At 39.5% G+C, this 26395-nt stretch overlaps 1 protein-coding gene and 1 long non-coding RNA gene across 2 annotated transcripts; one reads left to right on the top strand and one right to left on the bottom strand.

The window, feature by feature from the left end:
• The first annotated feature begins 955 nt into the window (after positions 1-955).
• On the top strand, positions 956-26010 carry LOC125380077 (E3 ubiquitin-protein ligase TRIM33-like). The gene is made up of 4 exons (XM_048396312.1): positions 956-1075; positions 2993-4171; positions 18052-18093; positions 18697-26010. The coding sequence occupies exons 2-4, from the start codon at positions 2998-3000 to the stop codon at positions 19326-19328; spliced, it is 1848 nt and encodes a 615-aa protein (XP_048252269.1). The 5' UTR covers positions 956-1075; positions 2993-2997; the 3' UTR covers positions 19329-26010.
• LOC125380080 lies at positions 13883-15444 on the bottom strand. Its single transcript, XR_007221052.1, has 3 exons — positions 15137-15444; positions 14359-14405; positions 13883-13995 (listed from the first exon to the last, which is right to left on the bottom strand). It is a non-coding gene; the product is annotated as an uncharacterized LOC125380080 (long non-coding RNA).
• Positions 26011-26395: the final 385 nt, after the last annotated feature.

The raw sequence follows: 26395 nt of genomic DNA on the forward strand, positions 1-26395 counted from the left end.
TGCAAATCGCAAATATATGTCCTCTTCTTGAACACCAATTTCGATTAACTACACCAATTAACTAAAAAAATACAAACAAAGATTGATCAACCAAGACAGATATGACATATTCAGATTATACAGTTTTTGATTTAACTCACTGTGATATTTAGAGGTTATAATATTGCAGTTTTCATATCAAACCCCAACCCTCATATCAGCTCGAGGGCCGAAGGCCAGATGGGGGGTCGAGGATTGATATGGCCTTTTTATCATATACCATGGCATAACATTGTAAAATGTATCTGTTTGCCAGTGAATGCAATACATTATATTACTGTCAACAAACGAGCAGGCGACGCACTAAGGGACATAAGTCGGGCTGATTTCGATCGTTATATCAGCACGGCCGGGTTATTACACCCCTGTATGCCAATATGGAGATGGTCATATCACAGGGGGGTATCACAATAACCAGACCCGTGTTACACCCCTGCAGGGCTGTTATGCCTTGTCAGTGCACTTAGAATGAGCTATTGATATCAACCCGATTGGAGTTGGTGCGTCGTCTGCTCGGCTAATATTCCCATGACAGCGTCTTCTCAACAAGGTGAAAATGTTATGGATCTTTATGAATGGATACATTATTTTATGGTATATGATAAAAAGGTTATTGTATCATATATATCGACCACCATTCATTGGCCCTCGGGATGGCATTGGGGTCTCGGTTTGATATGAGGTGTTACATGAAAAATGCCATGTAAAAACTCGAGTTTCCACTGACACTGGTAATATGAATTCATTTATCAATTTGCTGCAGCTGCGCGCATATTCGACTACAAGAGTTTTTGTTTTGTCTGTGCATATACGTGCCTGGTTGCATCCACGCCACACCACAAGGTGTGTTTACAGCTTACCTATTTACCATTGTATGAGACTGCACACACCATACGAGGTAGTCATGTCTTTCAAGTTGTTATAATAACCAAAGTAGCAACTGCGCGTGTGCAGAAAGGCTAAGGTGGAGTGGTGTCTGTGTACGTGTATGTAGACGCCTTCTGTACATCTCTCTGTGTCATTTCTCTTAATTAAGGTAAGAAAGTTAATCAGTCTGTTGTTTATGACGTGTTGCTGTGTCAGGATCACAGAACGTATGTAATGCAGCAGCGTTTATGTTGGAGTAGTGATTATATAAAGTTGATGTGAATGTCGAGTTACTTCCTGCTTGTTTTCAACATCTGAATGATATAGGTCGCGTAACATTTGTTACTCAATGACAGACGCAAGAAGCATGAAATGTCGCTGTACCCATTTTTATACAGAATATAAAATTAAGGTTACATATGTTTCACAATGTCACTTGATGAGTGTTGTTAGTGCTGCCTGTCCATGTTGATGGCAACTGTCACCGGGTCGTAAAACCAGTCTGGTCACATTCTTGAGATTTACTGCGTCGTCACCGTTCGACAAACAGCTTCCCTTTCCCTAATATGCCCGGTGTCGCCACCCTTTAATATTGACAGTAGCGGTTGACTTCGCCAAGGTGAACACTACCAAGCTTACTGTCGTTCATTTCCCGACGAACGTCAGTATGTCACATGATTACGTTGTCAATCGCGCGGAGACATACAGAACTACTTTAGGGGAATTCCTCAATGTAAAAAAATAACATTAAAAAATAATTAGGGAAAACTGAGAGCAACATCGATTGAATGATCACGGAATTTGCTTTATCTTCATCAGCTGATCAACGTCAACAAATACAACTTCAATCCTTAAGTTAAGTCGGGCGGATGCCATACTCCGGTGTCTTTACGTTCATTGTCAGGGAATCAGTGACCTGTAAATTTTAATTTCTAGTGGTTTAAATCGCATACTTCTATCATCCGCCGGAGTTTGCCGAGAGGTGACGACGCAAAGGGCAATTAAGAGAGAGGTGAATGTTACGTTCACTAGACCGTGACTAGACTGGTTTTAAGACCCGTTGACATCAACACACGGATATAACAAATCTTTCTGACATTTTGATAAACCACATGATGGGAACATTCAGTGAAGCTTCTTTTTCAAATTTAAGCATTTGTGTAAGACCTGCCCACTTGGTTAAGTACACACTACTTCACTATACGACATGCTGTATGTAAGCAGTGTACTGCCCTACCTTTCCATGGCATGGAGTATTTCTTTTATGAAAGGAGCTTCTGTGCATGAACATTCATTGAGTACACTCAAACTCATATATGTACGAGTTCATGCCACCGAACAGTATTCCATTTATATCACGACGTGTCTGCTTAATGTGGGAGGAAACCCACGAACACGGGTATGTTGCTGGCATACCTAAAAACATAATCAGGGCGAAGCGGGATTCGAAAAAAACGATCATGACTAAGGGACACAACTGTGTACAGTGAAAACCGGTGCCTTAGACGACTGGGCCACCCGTGTCCTCCATACATGTACTTGTGGTTCGACCTTTGCTATTGTTATTCCCGAGGTGATATGGGACACAGGCTGCTCAGCTCTCCACATTGCTGAAACCAGGATCGGCGGTTCGAATCCAATATTTGCTCCTGTTATGATTCTAAGTTTGTCAGCACCCCTTTCATGCACGTGAGTTTCTCTATTGGGTACGTTACTTCGAGCTTTCCTCCCAAATTAAGCTGACATGTCGGTAAATACTTGAACTACAGTGAGCAGAGTAAGCCAAACATCACTCTCACATGGGTTAAAATAATACATCGCTTTACACATAGCAAAAGTGATATACCCGAAAGAGAAACATGTATATGAGGAGGGGAATTCTGAATCCTAGTCTGTAACATTCGTGTGAAGTGATGAGATGCGTATGTGTAGGTGGGAGTCTACATGTATGCTTCGGGAAATTGATCACATATATAAGCACTGTCTCACGACACTTTCAAATTCATAATATATGTTGAAATCCATCACAATGAAAGAAATTTATTCCATTTAATTTAACATGGTCGTGATGATTGTCTTTTGCCAGACATCATGTCGGATCTTGTCTCAGTTGCTGCGATCAAGGATCTTCTGACAGAGTGCCCAATATGTATAGAACACTTTGATGACGCAACACGAATTCCTCGTCGTATGCCATATTGCGTACAGTCCATATGTCAGCCCTGTCTGGAAAGCTACAGTGGAGGTGCTGCAACCCTATCCTGCCCCATGTGTCGACGGCGACATAATCTGCCTGGTGGGGTGAAATCTCTGCCCAAAGAGACTGTCATCCTGAAGACTCTGGACTACCTCAAGATCCAGAAAGGTCTCCATCTGCCATGTACAGATTGCCCTGACAAGGAAATAGCTGTAGCTCAGTGTGACAACTGTGGAACATTTTTATGTTCCATTTGCTTAAGTGCCCATAAACGGAATACGGTATCAAAGACCCACACTATAAATACATTTGATGAAATGAAGGGCCGACCTCTACAGAGTTTTCGTCGTCTACATCAGTGCAGTCAGCACCAACAACCTGTACAGTTCTACTGCTACACTTGTGACAAAGTCGTCTGTGTGTCCTGCACTGTAGTAGATCACAAAGAAGGGAAGGGACACAACGTCGTGTCCGTGAATGAAGCACACCAAGGAAAGGCGAAGTCCATAAATGATGTTTTAGGAAAGATAGAAGAGAAGACAAAGAGACTGAGCGAAACGGAGTCAGCCCTTCAAAAGAAGATAGAGAACATCAAATTGTCAATGAAGGTAGCAAGAGATGATATCAATAAAATCTTTGACAACCTGAAGGATAGGCTGAATCAAAGAAGAACAATCCTTCTATCAGATGTTGAGGGGAAATCTGCTGAGAATCTGAAGGTTACAGAGGAGGCCTTGGATTCGACAAGACTACTGCTGACTAAAGTGAAATCTTCTTCCGAATACATGCGACAGATGCGCAACAAAGCTGACAAGGTAGAAGCTCTTCAAGTAATGGGATCATCTAAGGCATCTTTGAACTCCATGTTGAAGGAGTCACCACAGGAAATACCCTTTGACAGGACTGGAGTCAGCTTTGTTCAAGCAAACGTACAACATCTGCAGAATACTATCAATGTGGCAGGAATGGTCAGATCAGTCACGTTCTCCCCAACAGAGAGGCCGAATGGTATCCCAGATACTGCAGTACACAACGTCATCACACTGGAACCTGCAGTGTTCCCTACAGGTAGGTAGTAAACTATTACATATTGTTCATCTATTTATCATGTGTGCAGCTACCTCCTATGTATTGAATCCTAGAAGGGACACTGTCGCGTTGTCAGATTGTCGCCCTTACAACAATATAGTTCATATATCGTTATTGTCTGTGTCGTTTTTCATAAACCAAATGTGTCTTCACAGCAAGAAACAACGTTGCTATTTCTATTCAATTTAATTCTGGTCTCAGAACGGCCCTGTCGTTTGCGTCTTTTACAAATGTGAGTGAGTGAATGTGAAGGTTTTACGTTGCTTTTAGCAATATTCCAGCAATATCACGGCGGGGGGACACCAAAAATGGGCTTCATACATTGTACCCATGTCGGGAATCGAACCCGGGCCTTCAGCGTGACGAGCGAACCCTTCAGCCACGAGTCTACCCGACTGCCCCCTTACAAATGTAGAAGTACCAAAAAACTGTGATCGTGGAATTGAACCCCAGAACCATACACTCAGGGATTTCCTGACACGCTGTAAAATAACTGTAATTTAGTTCAAAGCGGCGTTAAACCACAGGTCACGTTAGTCACGGGGAGTCCTTGGATGGGTGACTGTGTTCGGCTGCTTGGCTCCTTAGAGTTTCTAGGGCTTCGGTCCTGCCCAACGCTGAAGCACATGCACATGTGGTGCCTCTTTGGGCAAGGAAATTCTTCTCACTTTATCAGCTTGTCGTCATGATATTTGATAACTGGTCATCATGTAACTTGTGTGATATCTTGACAGCGTAAATTGTAAGTTATTCTTTATGATGTTACTACTTCGAAGACATTGAATATGTATACTGAAAGGCAAAAGAAACGTCACTTCTGAAAATACTGATAAAACTTAACAGACACTGGCAGTGACATGTTCTGTGGTCAATAAACTCATTTATCGTTCTACTGCTTCTTTTTGTTGCCTTAAAGTCCATTTAACAATTGAGTGTAAAATGGAGTGCTTTGCCCAAACGCAGCCTACAAAAGTGCAATGGGACTCAGTTGCGGAAAAATCTTGTCAAAAACATGATGCACGTGCATATCGTGGATGGTATGGGTATAAAAGAAAATCAAAACTGTTAAGCTGGCTTTCGTTATTTCGATTAATCAGCTATGCCAAGATTATCAGGAATTGAGAGGCAACAAGCGATCGGAAGACTGCAAGCAGGCCAGAGTGCACAGATCGTTGCACATGCATTCAATGTCAACGTCAGAACGATATATCGTTTGCAACATCGCCAAAACATCACCACCGACGACCGACGACCGACCGCGTAGTGGTCGTCCTTGAGTCACTATTCCCAGAGAAGATACGCCAAAATCTGCAGAATCGATTCCGAAAGGCCACTGAAACAGCTCGGCAAACCTTTGGCAACCACCAGCGTGCCATCAGTGATCGTACAGTCCGGCGTCATCTAACTGCCAACAACATCTCGTGCCACCGTCCTGCTCGTGTACCCATCCTGAGAGATCGTCACCGACAGGCCCGACTGCATTGGGCCAGGCAGCATCAAAATTGGCGTCAACAGCAATGGAGAAGAATCATCTTCACTAATGAAAGTCGCTACTGTGTTTCAACGGTGGATGGCAGAGTCAGGGTCTGGCGAAAGAGGGGCTAACGTTATGCTGATGCTTGTGTTATGGAACGAGACCCGTGGGGCGGCCCAAGCATCATGGTTTGGGTGGAATCGGACTGAACTTTTTTTGCCCGTCATCAAAACCACACCTTTCAGCGAGACAACGTCCGTCCCCACACTTCCAGAGTCACCAGGGACTTCCTCTACCAGCACAACATCCAAATCATGCCTTGGCCTGCCCTCAGTCCGGATTAGAATCCCATTGAACTCTTGTGGGATGAGATCCAACGCCGACCCAACGACGTACGCCTAAGGCCGTCAACTGCAGCAGAACTGCGGGTAGCGTTCCTGAGGATATGGGCCCATATCCCCATATTAATGGCCTTCATCAACAGGCTAGTCCACTGCATGTACAAGAGAAGTGTGGCTATAGTCAACGCCCGTGGTGGCCACACCAGGTACTGATTTTGAACCCCCCGGCTATGATGTCTTTTGTTGCCTCCCCAAATTCACAATTCGCAAAAACCTTCCCCAGACTGTGGGTCAAACACTGACTTTCTCCGACGAGATCATCGGCCCTGTTGTTCTACCGCTTTTGCGTCGTCATGGCCCAGGCATTACCTTTCCTCGTGACAAGGCCCGGCCTCAAATTGCTCGACTTGTTCGATATTCTGTTCAACAAAACAACGTGTATGTCATCCCCTGGATCGGCGCCTTCAACGTCAACCACGTGTTCCACAGACGCTCCAGGAACATATTCCAGCAAACATGGACAGATATCCCACAGGACTTCCAAGAGACAAAGATGTGTTGCTTGCATCGCCACCAGAGGTGGACACACACGCTATTGATGTGTAAGTTGACATTTTGGCATGTTCATGTTTTTTTTTATGAAATCACGCATTTTCTGAAGTCAGTATGGCAAATTAAACCATTTGAATTCTTACAGGAGTCTTTTATCTGTTGGAAACCGAAATTGTTTCAGATTTGGTAAAAAACATAACTTTGCATTAAATCTTATTCAATTGAAGGGAGCATGGGTGGCCCAGTCGTCTAAGGAGCCGCGATTCGCTGTGCAGAGTTGTGGGTTCGAAACCCGGTTCGCCCCGATTATGTTTCTTGGTTTGTCAGCACCATACCCGTGCTCGTTGGTTTCACCGAAGACCTGCATCACATCGGGCTTTCCTCCCACATGAAGCTGACACGCCGTGATATAACTGGAACTGTTAAATGCGGCGTAAAACACAACTCACTCACTATTCAATGTCACAAGATCTTTTGTTATTCAGTATAACTCCACAAGACTGTTTCACAACGGGGGTGATTCCAACTTTCCAACTTTCCAAAAGTGAACTTCCCCTTTGTGAAGAGCAGTATTCCAACACCGACGTTTCATCATTTTAAGGTTACACTGGTGGATGTTCTTTCTCCATATTCCATATCCAATGGCAAACATTCCTGGAGTTGCGCCCCCTTGCCCGCTTGGCGGCGCTGCGGTAGTTACGGTCCAACATTCATCGTAGTATCCGCGGGAATATATAAACTTCAGTCGACATTGACCCACTTGCTTTTCTGTAAACAGCCGGTAGTACTTGAAGGCCTATTTCTATCATGAATTACGGAAGCTGGAAGTTGCCCAAACTGAAGACTGAGCTCAAAGCACGAGGTGCTCGAGTGTCAGGAAGAAAAATCGATCTGATAGAACGGTAAGTTTCTGATATTGCTATTTCTCGGCTTTTCTTACTGAGCAGTTATTTTATAAGATTGTAACAGTAACTATTCCCCATTTTGTCACTTTACACAGTGCAATATTGGTATCATGGTCATTGGTAGAACATTAGTCATTAGTTTAGACAACTGAGATCTCTAAACAAATAACGTAAGCACCGACGCGATAATGCCGACAACATAAGTGCTTCAGTTTTCGTTCACGTAAACAACATGCCCCCATTGCTAAGGACGCTTTGAGATGCACTGACAAGGGAAAGAGCGGTGAGCACGGATCTTGTACGGAAGGTAAGTGTCAGTCACAATAATTTATTCTTCGAATTAATGACTCACTGGCAGTGTGCAAAATATTACACCCTTTTACATGCGGTTGGGATAACTTCCGGTTTATAGATTCTATAATTATTTGGGCAATCATTCAATAATACATCGTTCTTCGATACGAAAATACATAGTAAATTTAAGCAGAGATAGTATCTTGGAAGCGCTCTAAGGACTGCATCGCGTTTAACTCACCAACCCCCACACAATCAATGTAACATTTTCTCCTATCTCCCCCACCTCCCAATAAATGACAAGTCCCCAAAAATGTATCTTAAATAATCATAATGCCCCCGTCCCTTTCTTCGTTGCTATACACATATTTTGAATTTTGATTCATCTGTGGCCAAAACATGATGTAACAAAGCGTGAGGTAGGTACTGAAATATTTGTAAAACATTAAAAATTGCTTGAGCTCTGCACCATCCGATGGCTGAAGAAAGGCTGAGGGTTATCAAGTTCATCGTCCTTTACAGTGAGTGCCTTTTAGATTTTCATATAGTTTTATTCATTTTAGCAAGTGTGATTGGTTCACACATTTATTATTTCCTCAGTGTGAAAGGTACACACATCTATTATTAAAGCCAGAAGTTTGAAAGGTTCACACATTTATTAGGGCTGAAACGATACATTGGTGCACTGGTGCATCAAGTTTTCATGCATGATACACAGTACTTTTTTACACTTGCTAAATTAAGTTTCTTACTACTTGTTTTATGACACCCAAGTGTCAGTCAAGTACTGCAAATATGATGTAATTAGCATTTCAAATTCACTACTAGAAATTTACTTTTGAACCTGCTCTGAAATATTTAGTCAAGAAGTTTCAACACAATTTGACATAAAAATGTGACCTTATGTACTGTGATGTGACCTCCCTGTACGTATCGTTTCACCTAGAACATTTATTTCATCCTCAAGTGTGAAAGGTTCACACATTTTTTATTTCATCCACAGGTGTGAAAGGTTCACACATTTATTATTTCATCCACAGGTGTGAAAGGTTCACACATTTCTTATTTCATCCACAGGTGTGAAAGGTTCACACATTTATTATTTATTCACCAGTATGATGGGTCCATACTTTGATGTGCATAACAGCGTTTATATTTCTAATATTAAAATTAGATGTAATGAAGCCTTTGAATGGTAGTCTAACAGAGTAATCTTTAGACATGGGTTCGATTCCGGTCGAAGGCAAACACATCAAGAATCCTTATTCACAGCATGTATTTTTATTTTGTGACACAATGTCTTATTCTTGTGATAAAATTAATATCCGTATTATTATATGTTGTTTGTTTTCTAACAAAAAATTTATATACAATTACTGTAGTGCAAGTAAAGATATTATTACTGTACAAAAGTCAAGTTTTAGTACTGATAACAATGCAGAGATGGCTTAAGCTTCCTTACTGACAGAAATACTGATTTGTTGACTTTGGAGTTACAGGGATCTGTTCTTAAAATAATTGTACTTTTTGACAAAATGGAAACTAACACATTTGTGTACTCCAAAAATAATTTAATAGTCCATATATTTTACAGTGATTTTTTTCAATTAGGTTTTTTCTTTTACAGTTGTTTATTTCAAATGTTTTTCAGACTAGAGAGCTATGACCGAAACTGCAATTTTGGGAGAGAGCCAGAACTTGAAGCTGAGTTTGAAATGACACTGCCCCTAGTTGAAACTTATAGGGATGTAAATGGTGACAGTCATCTTCCTTTTTTAGCATATGAAGCTATAAATTATTACTTACAGCCTTTTCAGAAGAAACTTCTGTAACATGTGTTTCCTGAAGTCTGAGTGCTGTCTGATGTGACTTACAAAGTCGATATTGCAATTGATGACGATGGTTCTGTTGTGGAGGGGCAGTGTGAGTGTGCTGCAGGCCAGGGTCCATCAGGACATTGCAAACATATTTGTGCAGAGTTATATGCTATGCACAAGTTTTCAACAACTGGCGATGTTTTAACTGAAGAAACATGTACTCAAAGATTGCAAACATTTCATAAAAGTAAACCCTATAAAGGCAGTCCCATAAAGGCGACTGACCTTGATTTATGCAACAGTGAATTGAATGTTATATTTGACCCACGACCAGTTCAGTATCGCAAAGTGCCAAATTACCCTGACTTTTTCCGCAATGTTTTGTTGAACCACCCTAGTGTCAATACATTTCCAGTTGCTCAAATGTTTCCTCCAGCAAATCCATTTGCTGTTAATCATGATCATGATTTTCTTAAGTTATCTTTAGCTGACCAATACCTGAAATCCCAGAATATATCAGAAATATCAGATATGGACAAAACCAACCTTGAAATAATAACCCGTAAACAGTCAAAGAGCGAGGATTGGAAAACTGAACACACACAGAGAATTTCTTCTTCCAATTTTAGGAAAATTTGTTTGGTAACAGACAAAACTGATTTTCATAAACTTGCTAGATCAATGACTAAGCCTTTCGAGGACATTCAAAGTCCACCACTTAGACATGGCAGAAAATATGAAAAGGTGGCAATAAAAGCTTTTGAAAAGTCAAGTGGTTTCAAAACCTCACCATGTGGCATGTTTGTGTCAGATGTTCATCCATTTCTCGCAGCTACACCAGATTCACTTCTCGGTGATGATACTACCATTGAAGTGAAATGTCCATTTGCATCTAAAGACCGTCTAATCTCTGAGATAACTGTTCCCTATTTGAAGGTATCTGAGGGAAAACTTACCCTTGACAAAAGCAAGCCATATTTCTTTCAATTGCAAAGGCAGCTCTACTGTACTGGTAGAAAACAGTGCATTTTTATTGTATACACGATGAAGGATTTGAAATATTTTACTGTATCTCGAGATGACCATTTCATTGAATCTATGGTTGAAAAACTTGTGGCATTTATGACACCTTTTTTCAAAAAGGCACTACTTGACAAATTCTATTTCAGAGATTATGACAGGTATTCCTGGTAAATTTCAGTTACTGCTGATACTCATGTGTCAATGGTCATCAGCCCTATAAACAAGAAAGACAGAATTGTAGTCTCAATGTTTAATGCTGAACATATTATATTCTGCATATATGGACATTCACAAACAAAAAGTTATGAAAAAACTTGCAGGGCTCCATTTAAGGATGATATTTCACCAGATGCATGTTGACGTGAAAAGAGTTGCATCAGACAAAACCAGGTTGAACTCTGGTCCCATACATTGATGCATTCACTTGTGTAAATAAATACAATCTCAGATGTTTATTAAGACATTTAGTACTTACTGTTACAGTACTATGTGACAATGGCAACCATCTCTTAATCACTCCAGTAGTTATAAGTTGGATAATCTAAATATCACAATGTACACACTGGTCCCATACATGGATGCATTCACTAGTCTAAATAAATACAATCTCAGATGTCAGTTCGTACTTACTGTTACAGTACTATATGACCAGGCACCTCATTATCAACTACTTGAAAGAAAAAATGGTCTTTAAAAAAAAAAAATCTAAATATGTATGTGAATCATTAATTGCCTGTTTTTAAATTTGATGTGATGCTATAATCAACTGACATCATTGCTGACTGGCTAGGTTTGAGCACAACCACCAGTGGCTTAGTTAATGACATAAATCCTGCTGGGGTATCGTGCAGGAAGCAGAGGCACGGTAAGTCCCCATGATCCCCGGCTTTGGTTTCTGATGGCCTATAACCCGTGTTTTAAAACTGTATAAATGATATTGTTATGTCCAAATGTGTATGAAAAAATGTTTTTAAATATACCTTTGCATTCATGAGTAAATTGTGTATATCAACTTGGTCTCGTCGCTATATGGCTGAAATAGTATTGATGTGACATTAACTTTTAACTCCTTTTGTGACGATTGCAACCATCTGTTAAGTACTCCAGTAGTTAATAGTTGGAAGATCTAAATATAGATGAAGCTACAGTGCAATACATAATCACAATTCAGTGTCCATACTCATAAATATCATCACTGCTTGAAGCATACTCCTTCAGCTCTATATCTGAGGAATTACAACTGTCATGTGATTATTATCTGCAGCTGAACTGTTTGAGGGAATGATAAAAAACATTGTCATTGACTTCTTTCTTGTCATGATTGCCTTTTATAACATCTGAGAGAGCTGAAGCAACAGCACTAAGATGTGCCAAATATCTGGACCGGTCTAGCTGCTGCCAGTATCATATGAAGAATACACAGCCATGGGACACAATAAATTACATTTTGTTTCTCAGTAAACATGTATCCATTGAAAAAATAATCGATATATGATCCAGAAATATACACTTCAACTTATTCAGATTTTAAGTTCGTGAAATAAAAGTAACCAGTATTTGGGTTTAATCCAAATTGCTGCCATGGAAAACAGGAAAGGGCACCAGTTCAACTTGTGTTTGATACATGTGCAAAGTTTCATAATAACATATGAAACAGTTTCCGAATTATGCTCGGACAAGAAATGTGTCTCTCCCACTTTGTGGCAGGGGATAATGTAACAGTACGCACCAAACAATGTCAACATTCTTAAATTCATGTTACTGATGTCATAAATTTAAAACAAACTCAGTGAGTGAGATGGGTTTAACACCACATTGAACAGGAAGTTTAGCATTACATTATCATAATCTCTGATACTAACACATTTATGTTTGTACCTTGACAAAAGAGTATGATTGATTGTGGCTGCACAAATGGTAAATGTGCTTCAAACTTGCTTTTTGACCACAGATTCCCATTCTAGTCTCAACATGATACATAATCGATAACATGTTACATTCAACTTTATCCTCATGAATATTTAGCAACAATTATCTTTAATCATGTAGCAAACGCAAATAACAGGCCTTTTTGAAAGAAATTAGAAACAAATCTCCATACTCTGAGTCTGACTAACGTCCGCCTGGAATGAAAGATATTTTTAATAATTTGCTAACCAATATGATTAGCAAGTAGAGGGAACAATGCACTTTTTGAAAGAACAAAGCATGAAGCAAACCGTGGTTATTTCTGTGGCTAATTTGGTTTCTGAACTGTTAAGAGGTTCAGTAAGTATTTTGAATGTTTTTGCCAGACCAATAATACGTTCAATGTGAACTCTTTTGCTTGATATTTTCCTATCACGCATAACAGTCTTGCCAGACATTCGGTTTTTCTTTGAGAAGAATGTTGGCATATTAATGGTAACATCTTTTGGTGCAAAAATATCTTGTACGTTGAAACCTTTATCGGCCATAATACTATCTCCTGGGTCACACATCACTGTCAAACCACTACGCTCTACTATTTGACGATCACTTGTGGAGCCACCATACGCAGGAGACACGATGCGCAGGAGACACATACGACACAAGACCACCTGGTGTGGATCCAACAAGTATTTTGATAGTATTTCGATTTTTATACGTTGAGTAGGTAGACTGCTGAGCTATGGGGCGTTTTGGTTTCTGGATAGGGCATTCAGTACCATCAATGATAATTCGTGTGGATGGAAATTTGGATTTGAAATCAGAAGGACAAAAATAATGCACTAAGTCTCGTTCTGGCCAGTTATCAAGCTCACTCCACTGTCTATACATAAAATTTACCCAGGTGATCCATACATTTAATACAGTTTTCTCTGAAATTCCAAAATGAAGACCAAGTTCAAAGTTAGTCTTATGTCGGCGCAGTTTCATAAGTGTTAAAAGCAATTGATTTTCCACACTGTTGTCATACTGTCAACTTTGCTGTACAAATAATTTAGGTGATATGCACACGGACCCAAACTTGCAAGTACAAAGGTGAAGTCTGTATAGTTTGACAGTCCTGTATAAAACAAAATTGCTGCAGCATTAAACATAATACTTTGTAATGAAAGCATTGGAAATTTGTCCGTCTGAGCCGATGTACTTTCATATTCAACCTCTGCACTATCTGCAGAACAAATGTTTAAGTCGGTATTCATGTCATCAAACTCAACACTGTCAATTATTTCCTCCCCAGCTACCTCACTCATATCACATTCAATATCACAATCTGTATCCATTGCTTTAAATGTCCTCTTTTGGCTCTCACGTCTTTCAATGCGGGATTTCCGTAATCCCCCATCGGCCTCAAGTGCGTTGGCTGATGCAGTCCAGGGAAAGATTGATGGTACAGCATCTGGTTTTCTCTGTTTCCTCAGAGGTGTACACCCTGGGGAAAACAGCAGTAGATTATTATTTTCCAAACAGATATTGTGCAATCTTTTTACTACCAGCTGTGAGATAGCTTTTTATGATTAGATTTAAGTTAATTTGTAGGGAAAGAAAGAATTTCTATGGGCACGATATGTTTTGTCACATTATGAACATAATAGTGATACACATCAATACATTAGAAAAGTAAACAAACATTTAAATTAAGGAAAATTATGATATAAATTAGCTGACAATTTTCGTAGATATAGTCTCAACATTACATACATCTAATGCCTGATACAGAGAAGTGTCTTCAAGTTCAACACGTACACATGACACTTTTCTGACAAATACACATCAAAAGTGAACAAACATGAACCTGTATTCTTGAATCATCTGTGCCTCATCTCTGTGGAAAACAAGCACCTGCAGGAAAATGTAACATGACGCATTAAAGGCAAAAACGTCAAATATGTGTTGACATTCCTGGTAATCATCAATTCAACAAATTAAAGAAGAAAACTAAGAAGGGTTATGGTCAAACATCAACAACTTCATCAACGGGAATATAATGGTGGTAAACAGGGTTTTACCTTAATTAACTGGGTATGCACTAGACCCCTAGTAATTGATTTCAAAGGCCCTTGCATGAAATATATGAGGGTCAAACCTAAACATCACCATGATCACTGACTGGCAAAAAAATGGCTGCTATAGTAAGGCCTAAATGACACATTATTTCTATCTTGGTTTTAAAAAAACAATGAAATATACTCATAGGTTCACATTCAAACACACACAAACGTGATTACATTAGAATTAGCCAATACTCAAATTGACTCGCCTACTCTGACAGGAGGGAACTAAAATTATTGTGAAAATAATCACACACTTCGAAGTTTTAAGAATCTTTACTCAATTTAACTCAATGACAAAATCAAACTATCTGTGAAAATAAGTGTGTCCCGCGGGACGGAACATATTCTATTTTGTCTGCGTCCATTCTTCACATTTCTGCATACTGGATACACATTTCTGAGTCACGTAAAACCCTCTTCGTAATTTCAATGCAAGAAAATAAAACAAATATAATTGGCATGCACGTTAATTAAATCTGCCAACGAATAGAAACATAACAAGTTACCCAAATATCTTACCATAACTAGTTACAGCAATGAAATCAGACGGTCTGAAGTGGGAATGACACACAACACTGTGAGGTGACAGTTTCCACATCTTGCCTTGGTTTGATTCGTCGCTCCTCCGAATAGCAATCAACCATCGTTTCAGCAACATGGGTTCTCTCGGAAACGACAAACCACCTCGATTGCAGCATCCCGGGACACAGCAGCACGTCGAAGGCATCGTAAATACTTCGTTGTAGTTGTTGGTCGTGCAAATATCTATGAACCGCGTAATATACCGGAAGTACGCGCAGGACCGTAGCGTTTGGCGCCATCTTTTGGCGAAGTAGTAAAGGGGCATAACTGAGGAATGTTGGCCATACTATCACCAATGTTCTGCTCGTGCAAACGTAACCAAATCCATAAATGTCAAGTAAATGTTTAATATGAGTTGCCCAAGTAATTCTATCACATTCATCCAGCTCCTTCATTGTGAATAACATTGTCGGGGATATCTGTCATCATTCATTCTAATTGGTTTATACCAGCATTTAATAGTCTTCATATTATAATCCACGTAAACCATATCTGTGTCACATTAAATATCTCATTCAGAATATTCAGTTATTTTACAAATTGACTGAAAAATGTATCATAACGAATTCAAATAGATGTTTAATTTCACACCCCAGCTGAAAGTGATAGGATTAAAACAAAACGAAAGTCAAAGTACATTTCTTTATTTTTTGGTCTATATGTATGCTGTTATGGAAATGTTTGTTGTTACGTTTGATTTATGTTTCCATAAACCGAACACAAATAAGGCCGTAGTTGCATTAATGCGCTGAACAATAAACTAATTTTGTTTGTTGTTCTTTTGTGTTAAAGATTAAAAAGACACCCTGTAAAGTCATACCTTCAACGTACTTATTTAGAAGAATTGACTTCATATGTAGCCTCAGGTACAAATATGCAAATATTTCAGTGTACACGTAATTGACACTTACGTTTGTGCGGATGTGTTACATTTATGAACATAAACGAAAAGACATAAAGACTGTTCCCTGAATACATACTGCAAGTATTGATCGATAACAATAATATATAGTTATTTAATATTTCGACAAACAGACAGCTCATAATCTCTCAATGATAGTGTTTACTTTCACAGATATAGATAGTGAAGCCTAATTCGTTGAGGTCACAAATCATAATTAATGAGGATATCATACTACATAAAAAGGAAGTAATAACGAAATGGATGGGCGTATCACACATGTGAATTAGTCCCCAGATTCAAGCATTCATGACTCATGGTGTGCCATTAATAATCAAGTGCCAGCATATATGATGAAAACTGAAATTTGATACATGTTTGTTTGACGTCATGACTTGTTTTATGTCTTTGGAGATGTGGCATTGAGACAAGACGACAGTGGTATATTGATAAATATTATTATATATTTCATCAACTTTCGTTCAACTGAAATAAAACAACCTGGATGTGTAAAACAGAATTTGAAACTTTTTCGGCAACATTAAATTACGACTATATCATGTAAGTAATGTCTTTGAAAAAACAAGTTCGTTTATGTTAATTTCATAACATGCGTAATTGTTAGACATTAATATAATTACATGCAAATTTGTTTCTAAAAAGCCTATTGTTAATAACGGACGTATGTGTTTAATTAGAATGTGTTTATTCTCTTCAATTTGTCTCTGTATTTTACATTTTTTAAGAATAAAATATGATTAATTTTGTTATTTAAGCATTGACGTGCATGCACCGACGTTTATACAGTTTGACCCTTGCTCTATGTAAGCCCATCCTCACACAAAGTGTCAAATTGAATTCTTATCATTCTTTTATTTCACTATTTTATACCTCGAAGGATGTGTACACATCTTCAAATAGTAGGTCATGTTAACACTGGCCACCGTAAACCAACCAGCTGCATCTTGGAGAAATAGTTTCTCAAAAGAAGTGAGATGAGCGTATGTATGCTCAAAATGTTCCACAGTAACATCGTTTGTAGTTTGGTTACAACATACATTTATAAATGTAAAGGGTATTAACGTCGCTTTCCAGATTATTGTACTGAAAAAGCTACGTGCGTGCATTTATGCGTATATATATATATATATATATATGTGTGTGTGTGTGTGTGGCTCCTTGTACTGCTCCTGTGGCTCCTTTGGACCAATGCCGATGTCATAGAGCTAGGACACTGAGATACCATGACGGAAAGTTCACTTCGGCAATCATGTTTGCGGCTTATTTCTAAAACGGACTGAATGATTCTTTGGTTCGTGGTGACGTTTCAAATTGTTGTCTTGACAAATCAGATGTCAGTGATCTCGACTCAATCCCGGATAATCACAGAAAAACACATCTGCAGCAGAATTCAGAAACTATGAAGTGCGTTTAATGTGCATGGTGTTGAATATGTTCTATTTGACCTCAAAGACATACATGTCCCTGTGGCATTCAGGGGATAGCGGTCTGTCAAACATTATCGTGCCCTGTCAGCTTGACATGGTACGAACACCAACTTGGCGCACGTCGATGTCTGGGATTCCATTACATGTGGCAGCTGAGGGACACAGTCCCGTCAAGTGAATTGCATGTTGTACTTCCTTTTCACATGATAATACTGTTAAAACAGGAACGTTCTGCATTATTTGTTTGTTGTTTGAATCCTCACTCAGCAATATGCCAGCTGTATGATGGATGTCTGTAAATAATCGAGTCTGGACCAGACAGTCCAGTGATTGACACAATTAGCATCGATGTACGCAATTGGGATACGATGACATGCACCAACCAAGTCAGCGTGTCTGACCACCCGATCCCATTAGACCTATTCTGACCCGGATCTTCACGACCAGCAGGCAGGCAGTACGTGTACATGGGACACACATACTGATTAATATCTTTGTTTCAGTGATGGCGATGGACCGGAGCATCTGTGACCAGGAGATAACATGTAAGATCTGCGTCCTTGACTCAATGATGTTACAGTATATTATTCATTGGTTTTGACATTCATTCGTCTGTTGAGTTCGATAGGTTCGACGGCTTTCGAGATCTAAACGAGCGTAAAACGCAGTGTCAGTCAATGTTAAAGTATAGAAGCTATGACAGGATTTGCGTTAGCGTTGTTCCATGCAGGAGTTTCTTGGGTTTTCAATGTTATGTATAAAAAATATACAAGAGAGTGAGTGAGTGAGTGAGTGAGTGAGTGAGTGAGTAGAGATTTACGCCACTTTTAGATATGTTCCAGCAATATCACGGCGGGGGACACCAAAAATGGACTTCACACATTGTACCCATGTGGGGAATCGAACCCGGGCCTTCGGCGTGAAGAGCGAACGCTTTAACCACTAGGCTACCCGACTACCCCAATATATAGAAGAAGAACGCTTATGCCATTTGAAATTGATATAACGCTTCTTATAAATGTCTATGATAACTTGTAACTTTCTTTTTCTGGTTGGTAGATGGTAGTGTCTTGTGAATTAGGAAGTTAAAGTGTTATACACTTCAACAAGATGTGTTGGTATTTATTATGGACGTTTTCTTCCCACAGGCCCGACTCTGGAATGGGACTCAAGCACTGCTCATAACTATATTGACGTGTCTGAATGTGTAATCACAAACACCACCTCAGCCGCCCCTTCTCCTGACACAGGATGTCGGATACAAAATATCTATTCATGTCTGGCATCCAGGCCTTTAATGGTTAAAAACTGTCAAGCCCAGCGATGCATGTATCGCGTAAAATTTCGGGTTTGTGTAAAGGAATTGATAGAAGATAAGAAACTTATACAAGAGATTGCCCTGACTCCCACCCCTGTAGATGCTGCCTTGAATCAACTCACTGGACTGAGTGTACGTGTTTCTACATGCCCCAACCACAAGCAGCAGCTGTGTCTCTGTGTGGGCTATAATAGCACCCTCCTCACTGATCGCCCTCTCATTCAGAACAGAGTTGGACAATCTATTGACCTACAACTGTGTTTTCTAATGGATGGGGCTAATGACAAAATATTGGTTATTGATGCCGGTGATAACACAGTGTACACCACCGTCACAGATGTTGCTTTTGACAGACCAATGTGGGTCATGATGTATGTTGGTAATCCCGCAACATCAGATGGAAGAGGAGAACTGATTACAGGCCACAACATCACAGGAACCTTCGCCAACTACAATCATTAGACTAGTTTCCACTATCCACAACAATCACACACTCCATGTAACATGCAATGTATAAAAGCACAGCTCAGTAAAATAATATGTATGCCTTTGACACATTATCAACTTGTGTACATATGTAAAAACACGTTTGATTTACATATTTAATACAAATATTAATGTAACCGTGACGATCCGGTTTAGAATCCTGCTTGCCGTAAGAGGCGACTATGCTTGTTGTAAGAGGCGACTAAAGGGATCGGGTGGTCAGGCTCGCTGACTTGGTTGGTGCATGTCATCGTATCCCAATTGCGTGGATCGATGTTCATGACAACAATCACTGGATTGTTTGGCCCAGACTCGATTATTTTCAGACCGCCGTCATATAGCTCGAATATTGCTCATTGCGACGTTAAACAACAAACGAACGAGCAAAGCAAATCCGAATGAATTTTGAAACCATAATAATGCAACACGGCTGATGTTCAGTACTTTTCCTTAGTATCTTACTGTCGCAAAACATTAAGCGGCAAAGTGGACATTATTTGAACGCAGACTAGAATAACAAAGTTAATGACTGAATATTCTCACGCTAGCATAAATTGCGTCTTACCTTCGAAGAGTGTAATGTTTTACAATCATATCAATTCTCATTTACCGATTATCGCATGCTGACCATGGCAAATACTATTTCAAGTAAACATGACACCGTGGTGTAGTTGCTGTTGCCCATTATGAATGTATACACACATTTAGGTTAACAGTACTATCCCGAGAGCAATATAGAATTGACAGCAACTATAAAAGTCCTGACAAAAAAGTCTTCGTTGAAATCATTTAAGCATTGCCATTGTCAACGTGTGGCAATAATTCATGGGAGATAACTCGTGTGGTACTACTGAGTAGGGCACCACCACATCTCTATCCCCGCTCCATATCGATACATCCTCGCCTGTAATCAACTCATTTGAACAGTCCCGTGATATTTGTTATTACCATGTTTAACTGCAATTGTAAAAAGTCCGCATTTGTGCATTTTCATTTTTTAGAAATGATTATGTACTTTTTCATCTGACATCATGTTCTCTACTTCGACCAATGTTTATGATGTTCACAAAGGACTACGTCATTTAATGTCAGCGAGTTCGTTATATATAAAGCTATGTCAGTCATGTCACGTCATCTGAGTAAGTAAAATACCTCCAAGGTAAGGGCTGGACTGAAAATTATATTTTGATTAGGGTTTTTATGACTCGGGGCACGGGCTGCTCAGTCGACATAGACGGGACATAGCCAGGTGGCCGTGCTTTCCTATTTCATACTTAGATTAAGGTTCTTGGTTTATGAGTAATATTTCCGTGATTAAGGTTTTCATTCATCATTTAGCCGACGTGCTCTTATTTTAACTGAGCTATTGCTCAAAGGAACGGTAAACCTTACACACTCCAACCCAAATTACTTTGACGACACAATAATGATGGCTAACTTCACCTAGTACATCCACTCGTGAAATATGAACATGTTTTCCTCTCTGTGTGGTTATGTGGGATGGGGTGAGTTTGGTTAGGATGGGGTGAGGTTGAGGTGGGTGGGTTTGGGTTTGGGGTTGGGTATGGGGAGTTAGTCGTATTCAATGATACCTTTTCGAATGGTAGTTTTTAAGTGACTTCACCCCTTGTATAATATCACAGGAAAGAAATCATCTGGTAAAATGATGTGGTCATGTTATTCTCTGTGGAATTATTATTCAAAGTTCTTTCCGCATTGGTTAATCAGTATCAGCAGTCATAATTTATGTTTCTATTGTCTACAATGTATGACGTGTCTGCCTTGTTTCCTTAAGACATTGGTATGAATATTTCTTGCAGAAAATAGAACCCAAGAGCCTCATAAGTATTAATGTTGTATACTTGCTGTGTAGTCGAACACTACTTACGTTAATGCTGCTGTACATAGCGCGCGCGCGCGTGTGTGTGTGGATTGTTCCTTATTGTGAAAGATATACATTTATTATACATTTAAGATGTCACCATGAAATGTCTTAAAGTGTTCATTTATTGTGAAGTTGTGCAAGTGTATACAGCAATTCCCAATGTTAGTATTATCTAGATATGTATATTCGTATTATGATGTTATATTAACTGGATTATGAATGAAAAAGTGAAGTGCAACATATAGGTTATGTTGCAATGTTTTGAATGGGGCTTCAAAATTGCTTGAATTTGTGTGAGAAACATCGTCATTTAAAATATAAACTTACCCTGTTTTGAAATTTGATGTAGTCCCCCTGTAGAGGAGATGCCTCTTACTTTAATTTGTAACCGAGTGCTTTACACGAACCAAGATCTATGATGTGGTTTCACATTAACCTGTTGATTTATTGGGAATGATCCTGTTGGTGCAACGTGATTGCCAATGGAACTGGAACAGCCGCAATTTAGGCTGCAGATGAGTGACACGACACGAGTGATTTGTGACCTGTCAGTTTCAAGATTTCACGGCATTCGACGCCAATATTTGAAAGAAATGTGACAGTTTTGGTTCTGACACAGAGGTTCTGTATAATTAGTGAGAAAACGCTACATTCACCATGATCTATCGTTAGTTTCGCCCTATGAATTAGTGTCCTGTGTCAACTATGTATACGCTCATAGGCTTCAAACATTCCATTGATGCACTGAGTGCATCTGCTGAAATGTCAACAGTCAAGGCTGGTGAAAAATAATCGTGTGAAGATCATTATTTCCACCCTTGACATCCAGACTAGGCCTATTTTGGAAGATTGACCGTTGTTGCTTCAAGGTAAATATTAATGTCAATGACTTTATTGCTCTCACATATACTTTTGTGGATTTTGTACTACCACTATAGTGTGTCCACCCGTTGTAATTACTTTGCAGTAATTTGTACTGATTTGTAAACTTAGTTAATTCTATATGACAGTTGTTGATTGTATAGCATTTCTTTGCCTTTTGTTTTTGGTATGCCGTCTGTGACAGTTTAACTCAAACTGATATTTTCAACTTTAGCCAAACTATTGTTAACAAGGAGATAAGTACATATCTAAATATGCTACCAGTGACAAAGTCGAGGAACTGACGTCTTTGCACGCGGAGAAAACAATCAAGTAAAGTTCAAGGAATTGCTTCATGCATGAAGTCGCTGAGGTCAAATATCGCATTTCCATGATAATACATCAAATGTTTTGAATGATTGCGGAAACCTAACTTCACACATCTGAAAGAGAATATTTTATATTGAATCTGTTTTTTTACAGTTTTATTGTATATACCTTTTTTATGATTGCAAAGATTATTCCTGTGGCTATACGGCTGAAATGTTGACGAAATGATGTTGTGTAACACAATCACTAACTGAAACAGGAACGCGGCTATTGAGATAACCTACAACGATAACATCAAACCCTATTGTAATAACTAACCTGGCCGTCTATGTGAGCATTGTCAAAACCTGTCAGTTCTCATGTGTTTGACACATGTGCAGGGCTGTAGGTCACCAGATCCACTTTCTTACCTCTTACGAGCCGCATAGACTGCAAGTGACCAAACATAACCGGGAACTAGATGTTTTAGAATCAATGCAGAAACTGATCATTGTTTTTGAAAGGAAAGGGCATTGTTATACAGGATATATGAAGTCTACTGGTATAAGTATATTTAAGCCTCGCTTAATTGGATATGTGTTAAATGCTTCTTCAAAACCGATGTTAAACTGTTCGTGCTTGTGAATTGTGTTACCTTTCTTTTGCCTCACATCATCAATACCCCACGGGCTTGACAGCACTGCATTCTTCTATATGAAGCAATGTCAACACACATCGTTCTTTACTATAAGGTAGCAATATAGTGTAAAGACGGAATATATAAATATTTAAAAGCACAAATATATTGGCATACAAATATATATAACTATAAATAATAAATACACATATATATTTGTGTTAGTTTTAAGCCACACACAAACCTACAAACATATGAGGCTATGACAACGCGAGCATGTTATTGATTTTGCCATGTAACCTGCCAAACATAGCACTGACCAAAGATAATAGAACTTCAGGACAGAAGACGGATCCTTGTCAGACATTGAAGGCTTTTTTAGCAATGGTTTTAAACTCACTAACGAGGCCGTAGAGTCAACTAAACAACTGCTAAACAAGGTAACGTCTTCTTTGGACAACCACACAGCAGATAAGGAGTAGAGCTGACCAGACAGAAGATCTACAAGTTACGACATCATCGGCTTCTTCTTTCAAAAGGATGTTGCAGGAGTCTCACATTGAGAAACAATATACGAGGACAGGCGTAGGCTTTGTACCTGCCAACCTGACCCACCTTTCCTCCGCAATCCAGGGAGCAGGACTGATAAGGTCAGTCACGTACTTCCCAACACAGAGGCCGGGATATGTACCAGGGGCTGACAGATACATTGCAATCACACTGACACCTGCAGAATTTCAAAAGGGTAAATTAATTTTTATTATGTACATGTATGTAAAAATATCTATAAAATGTTATTGTCGACATGAGGTAGCTGTGGTTCGACAGTTTGTGATGACTACTGTCCCACGTCTGCTTATAATGACTTAAGTTTATAACTAAATGTAAACGGTTGGATATATTCATTATTATAGTGTGTTTGGGTATGTTGTAGTGAAACTAACATTTAGTTTTAAATAGATAAAGGTATATCATAATCTTTAGTTCGACAGTTGGTCTATTTCATTTCTTAGTTACATTGTAATCTGTTTAAGTCGCTGATGTGGACAAGACGATTTCCAGTGGAGATGAAGCCATTTCATGTGAGATGTCATGTATTTAAGCTCCAACTTATCTTACTCATGTGCCCATCAACATAAGGGGCACCGCTTGACCTGTGATGTAAGGCTCCTGTGCGGATTTCCGTAGACGGTTATGCCAAAGTCTGTAGATGATTGGTTTGAATCAAAATTGAACCTTGACTATGACTCTTTGTTTGTCTACATCATACGCATCCTCATCGGTTTCACAAGCACCAGATGCTTGCCGTAAGAGGCGACTAACGAGATCGGGTAGTCAGGCTCGCTGACTTGTTTTCTGTTTGTCATAATATCCCAATTGCGCAGATCGATGCTGGTCCAAACGCGAATATTTACAGACCGCCTTCATATAACTGGCGGCGTTAAATAACAAACAGACAAAAAATCCCAAGCTACAGATAGTCGTGGAAGTTCGATGGATAGATGAAGGACATTAAAAAAAACCCATATAACTGTTCATATGATTTGCTTTGTCTTGTACTATATATTTCGTTGAAATGAAATGTCACTTTTTTTACTTGAAGGAATAATACATGGGAGGTGGAAAATACATATTTCGTCTTGTATCATTTTAATAAAAACATTCTCAGTTATGAGGCGACTGTCAACTTGAATGGGTGTTATGTTATACTGATTCAATAATGTGTATTTGTGAATGAGACTTACAATGAATGTGTTTTGTGTTATTAGTTCGTCTCTTGTTTCCTCCCTAGGTCCGCACCTTGAATGGCACTGCAGTACAGCGAGTGACGACATCACTGTATCTGATACTTTGGTAACAAATGAAAAGCCCAAGACTCCGCCCAAAGACATAGAATGTCGAAAAAGGTCGTGGAGACGTCTGTTGACATCAAGACCTTTGGTTATCAGAGGTGGAAGCCGAGAGATGTTTCTGGTGAAAGTCAGCTTCTCTTTGAAAAAAGGGTCACTGAGAAAAGAAGCATGGTGTTTGAGACAGCAATGATTGCCAACCCCGCAGATACTTGCTGGAACCAATCAACTGGACTGAGTGTACGTATCATAGGATGTCCAAAGCATAAGCACCAGCTTTGTCTCTGGGTGAGGTTTGATGGCAAACTCCTCTCTGATATACCTATTGTTTGCAATCAAATTGGTAAGGCAGGTGCCTTACATCTAGACACTCTACTGGGCGGTAGGAGCAGTAAGATTTATGTTGTTGACATTGGCAACACTACAGTGATTCAGTCTGTGACTGACACTGTGTGTGAAAGAACATTCTGGGTCATGGTGTATCTAGATGCATCCCAAGATTCAAACATGACGTGTGAACTAATATCAGGTCAAAACCTTACACTATCAGAAGGAATGACCCAGTTGTTATCTCTGAAGGGAAATGACTAGACGGTGAATAAACGCGTAAAACATCATCAGAGGGGATGGTCTCCAGGACCCGACGTCCATAGTGAAAGAATAAAGAGTTCGTGATCATTCCTCCCGTACAGATCTCAGCGACCATTGTGTGCATCCCATCCTTCCTTGCTCACCCGAAAGGCTCGAACCATATTGTATGTCTTAAATTCAACTCTACTATTTTTTATGTCCGATGTGGAAGGACACGTGAAGAAAATGATGGCGATGTAATTCCTTGTTTTAACTTTTCTTTATGTTCCCGCGTTTGTGCAGGTGAACTCTTGAATTACTTTTGCATGTGTTTGTGACGGGTGCCACTGGTGGACCTGGATGCTCTTACCTTACGTGTACACTTCGTATCATCACTAAGTGATGGTGATTCATAGACACCTGCTCATGATATAGTCGGAATCGTACAACAGACTTTGCCTTTAAGCAGAGATTTCTTTTGATTCTGTAAAGGCTTTTGTCGCTAAATACGCAATGCTGATATTTCGTAATATATCTTTACAGTACTGCTAGATTGATTCTTTAATTTTAAGAGTGAGTGAGTGAGTATGGTTTTAAGCCGCTTTTAGCAATATTCCAGCAATATCATAGCGGGGGACACCAGAAATGGGTTTCACACATTGTACCCATAGCGGGAATCGAACCCGGGTCTTCGGCGTGACGAGCGAACGCTTCAACCACAAGGCTACCCGACCACCTCCTTTAACATCATTATCAGTGTTTCACATGAGAATATTTATAGGCATTTGCAAATGATTTAGAGATTATCCTACGGCACACGTTTCTTTTTGTGAAATATCACGGTTTCCGTGTATCACATGGATATATAAGCTCAGTCAAAATATCTCGGAACGACGCTACATAAAACTGTGTCTGACCACTATCACAATGC

The sequence above is a fragment of the Haliotis rufescens genome, unplaced genomic scaffold, assembly GCF_023055435.1.
Source record: "Haliotis rufescens isolate VD_foot unplaced genomic scaffold, xgHalRufe1.0.p SCAF_15, whole genome shotgun sequence".
NCBI classification, from domain to species: domain Eukaryota; kingdom Metazoa; phylum Mollusca; class Gastropoda; order Lepetellida; family Haliotidae; genus Haliotis; species Haliotis rufescens.

Excerpts from the sequence above, each read along its gene's own strand:
- LOC125380077 (XM_048396312.1), top strand. The coding sequence starts at position 2,998 with ATGTCGGATCTTGTCTCAGTTGCTGCGATCAAGGATCTTCTGACAGAG. Across the intron at positions 4,172-18,051 it reads ACCTGCAGTGTTCCCTACAG|TGATGGCGATGGACCGGAGC; the intron begins GTAGGTAGTAAA and ends TCTTTGTTTCAG. Across the intron at positions 18,094-18,696 it reads CTGTGACCAGGAGATAACAT|GCCCGACTCTGGAATGGGAC; the intron begins GTAAGATCTGCG and ends TTCTTCCCACAG.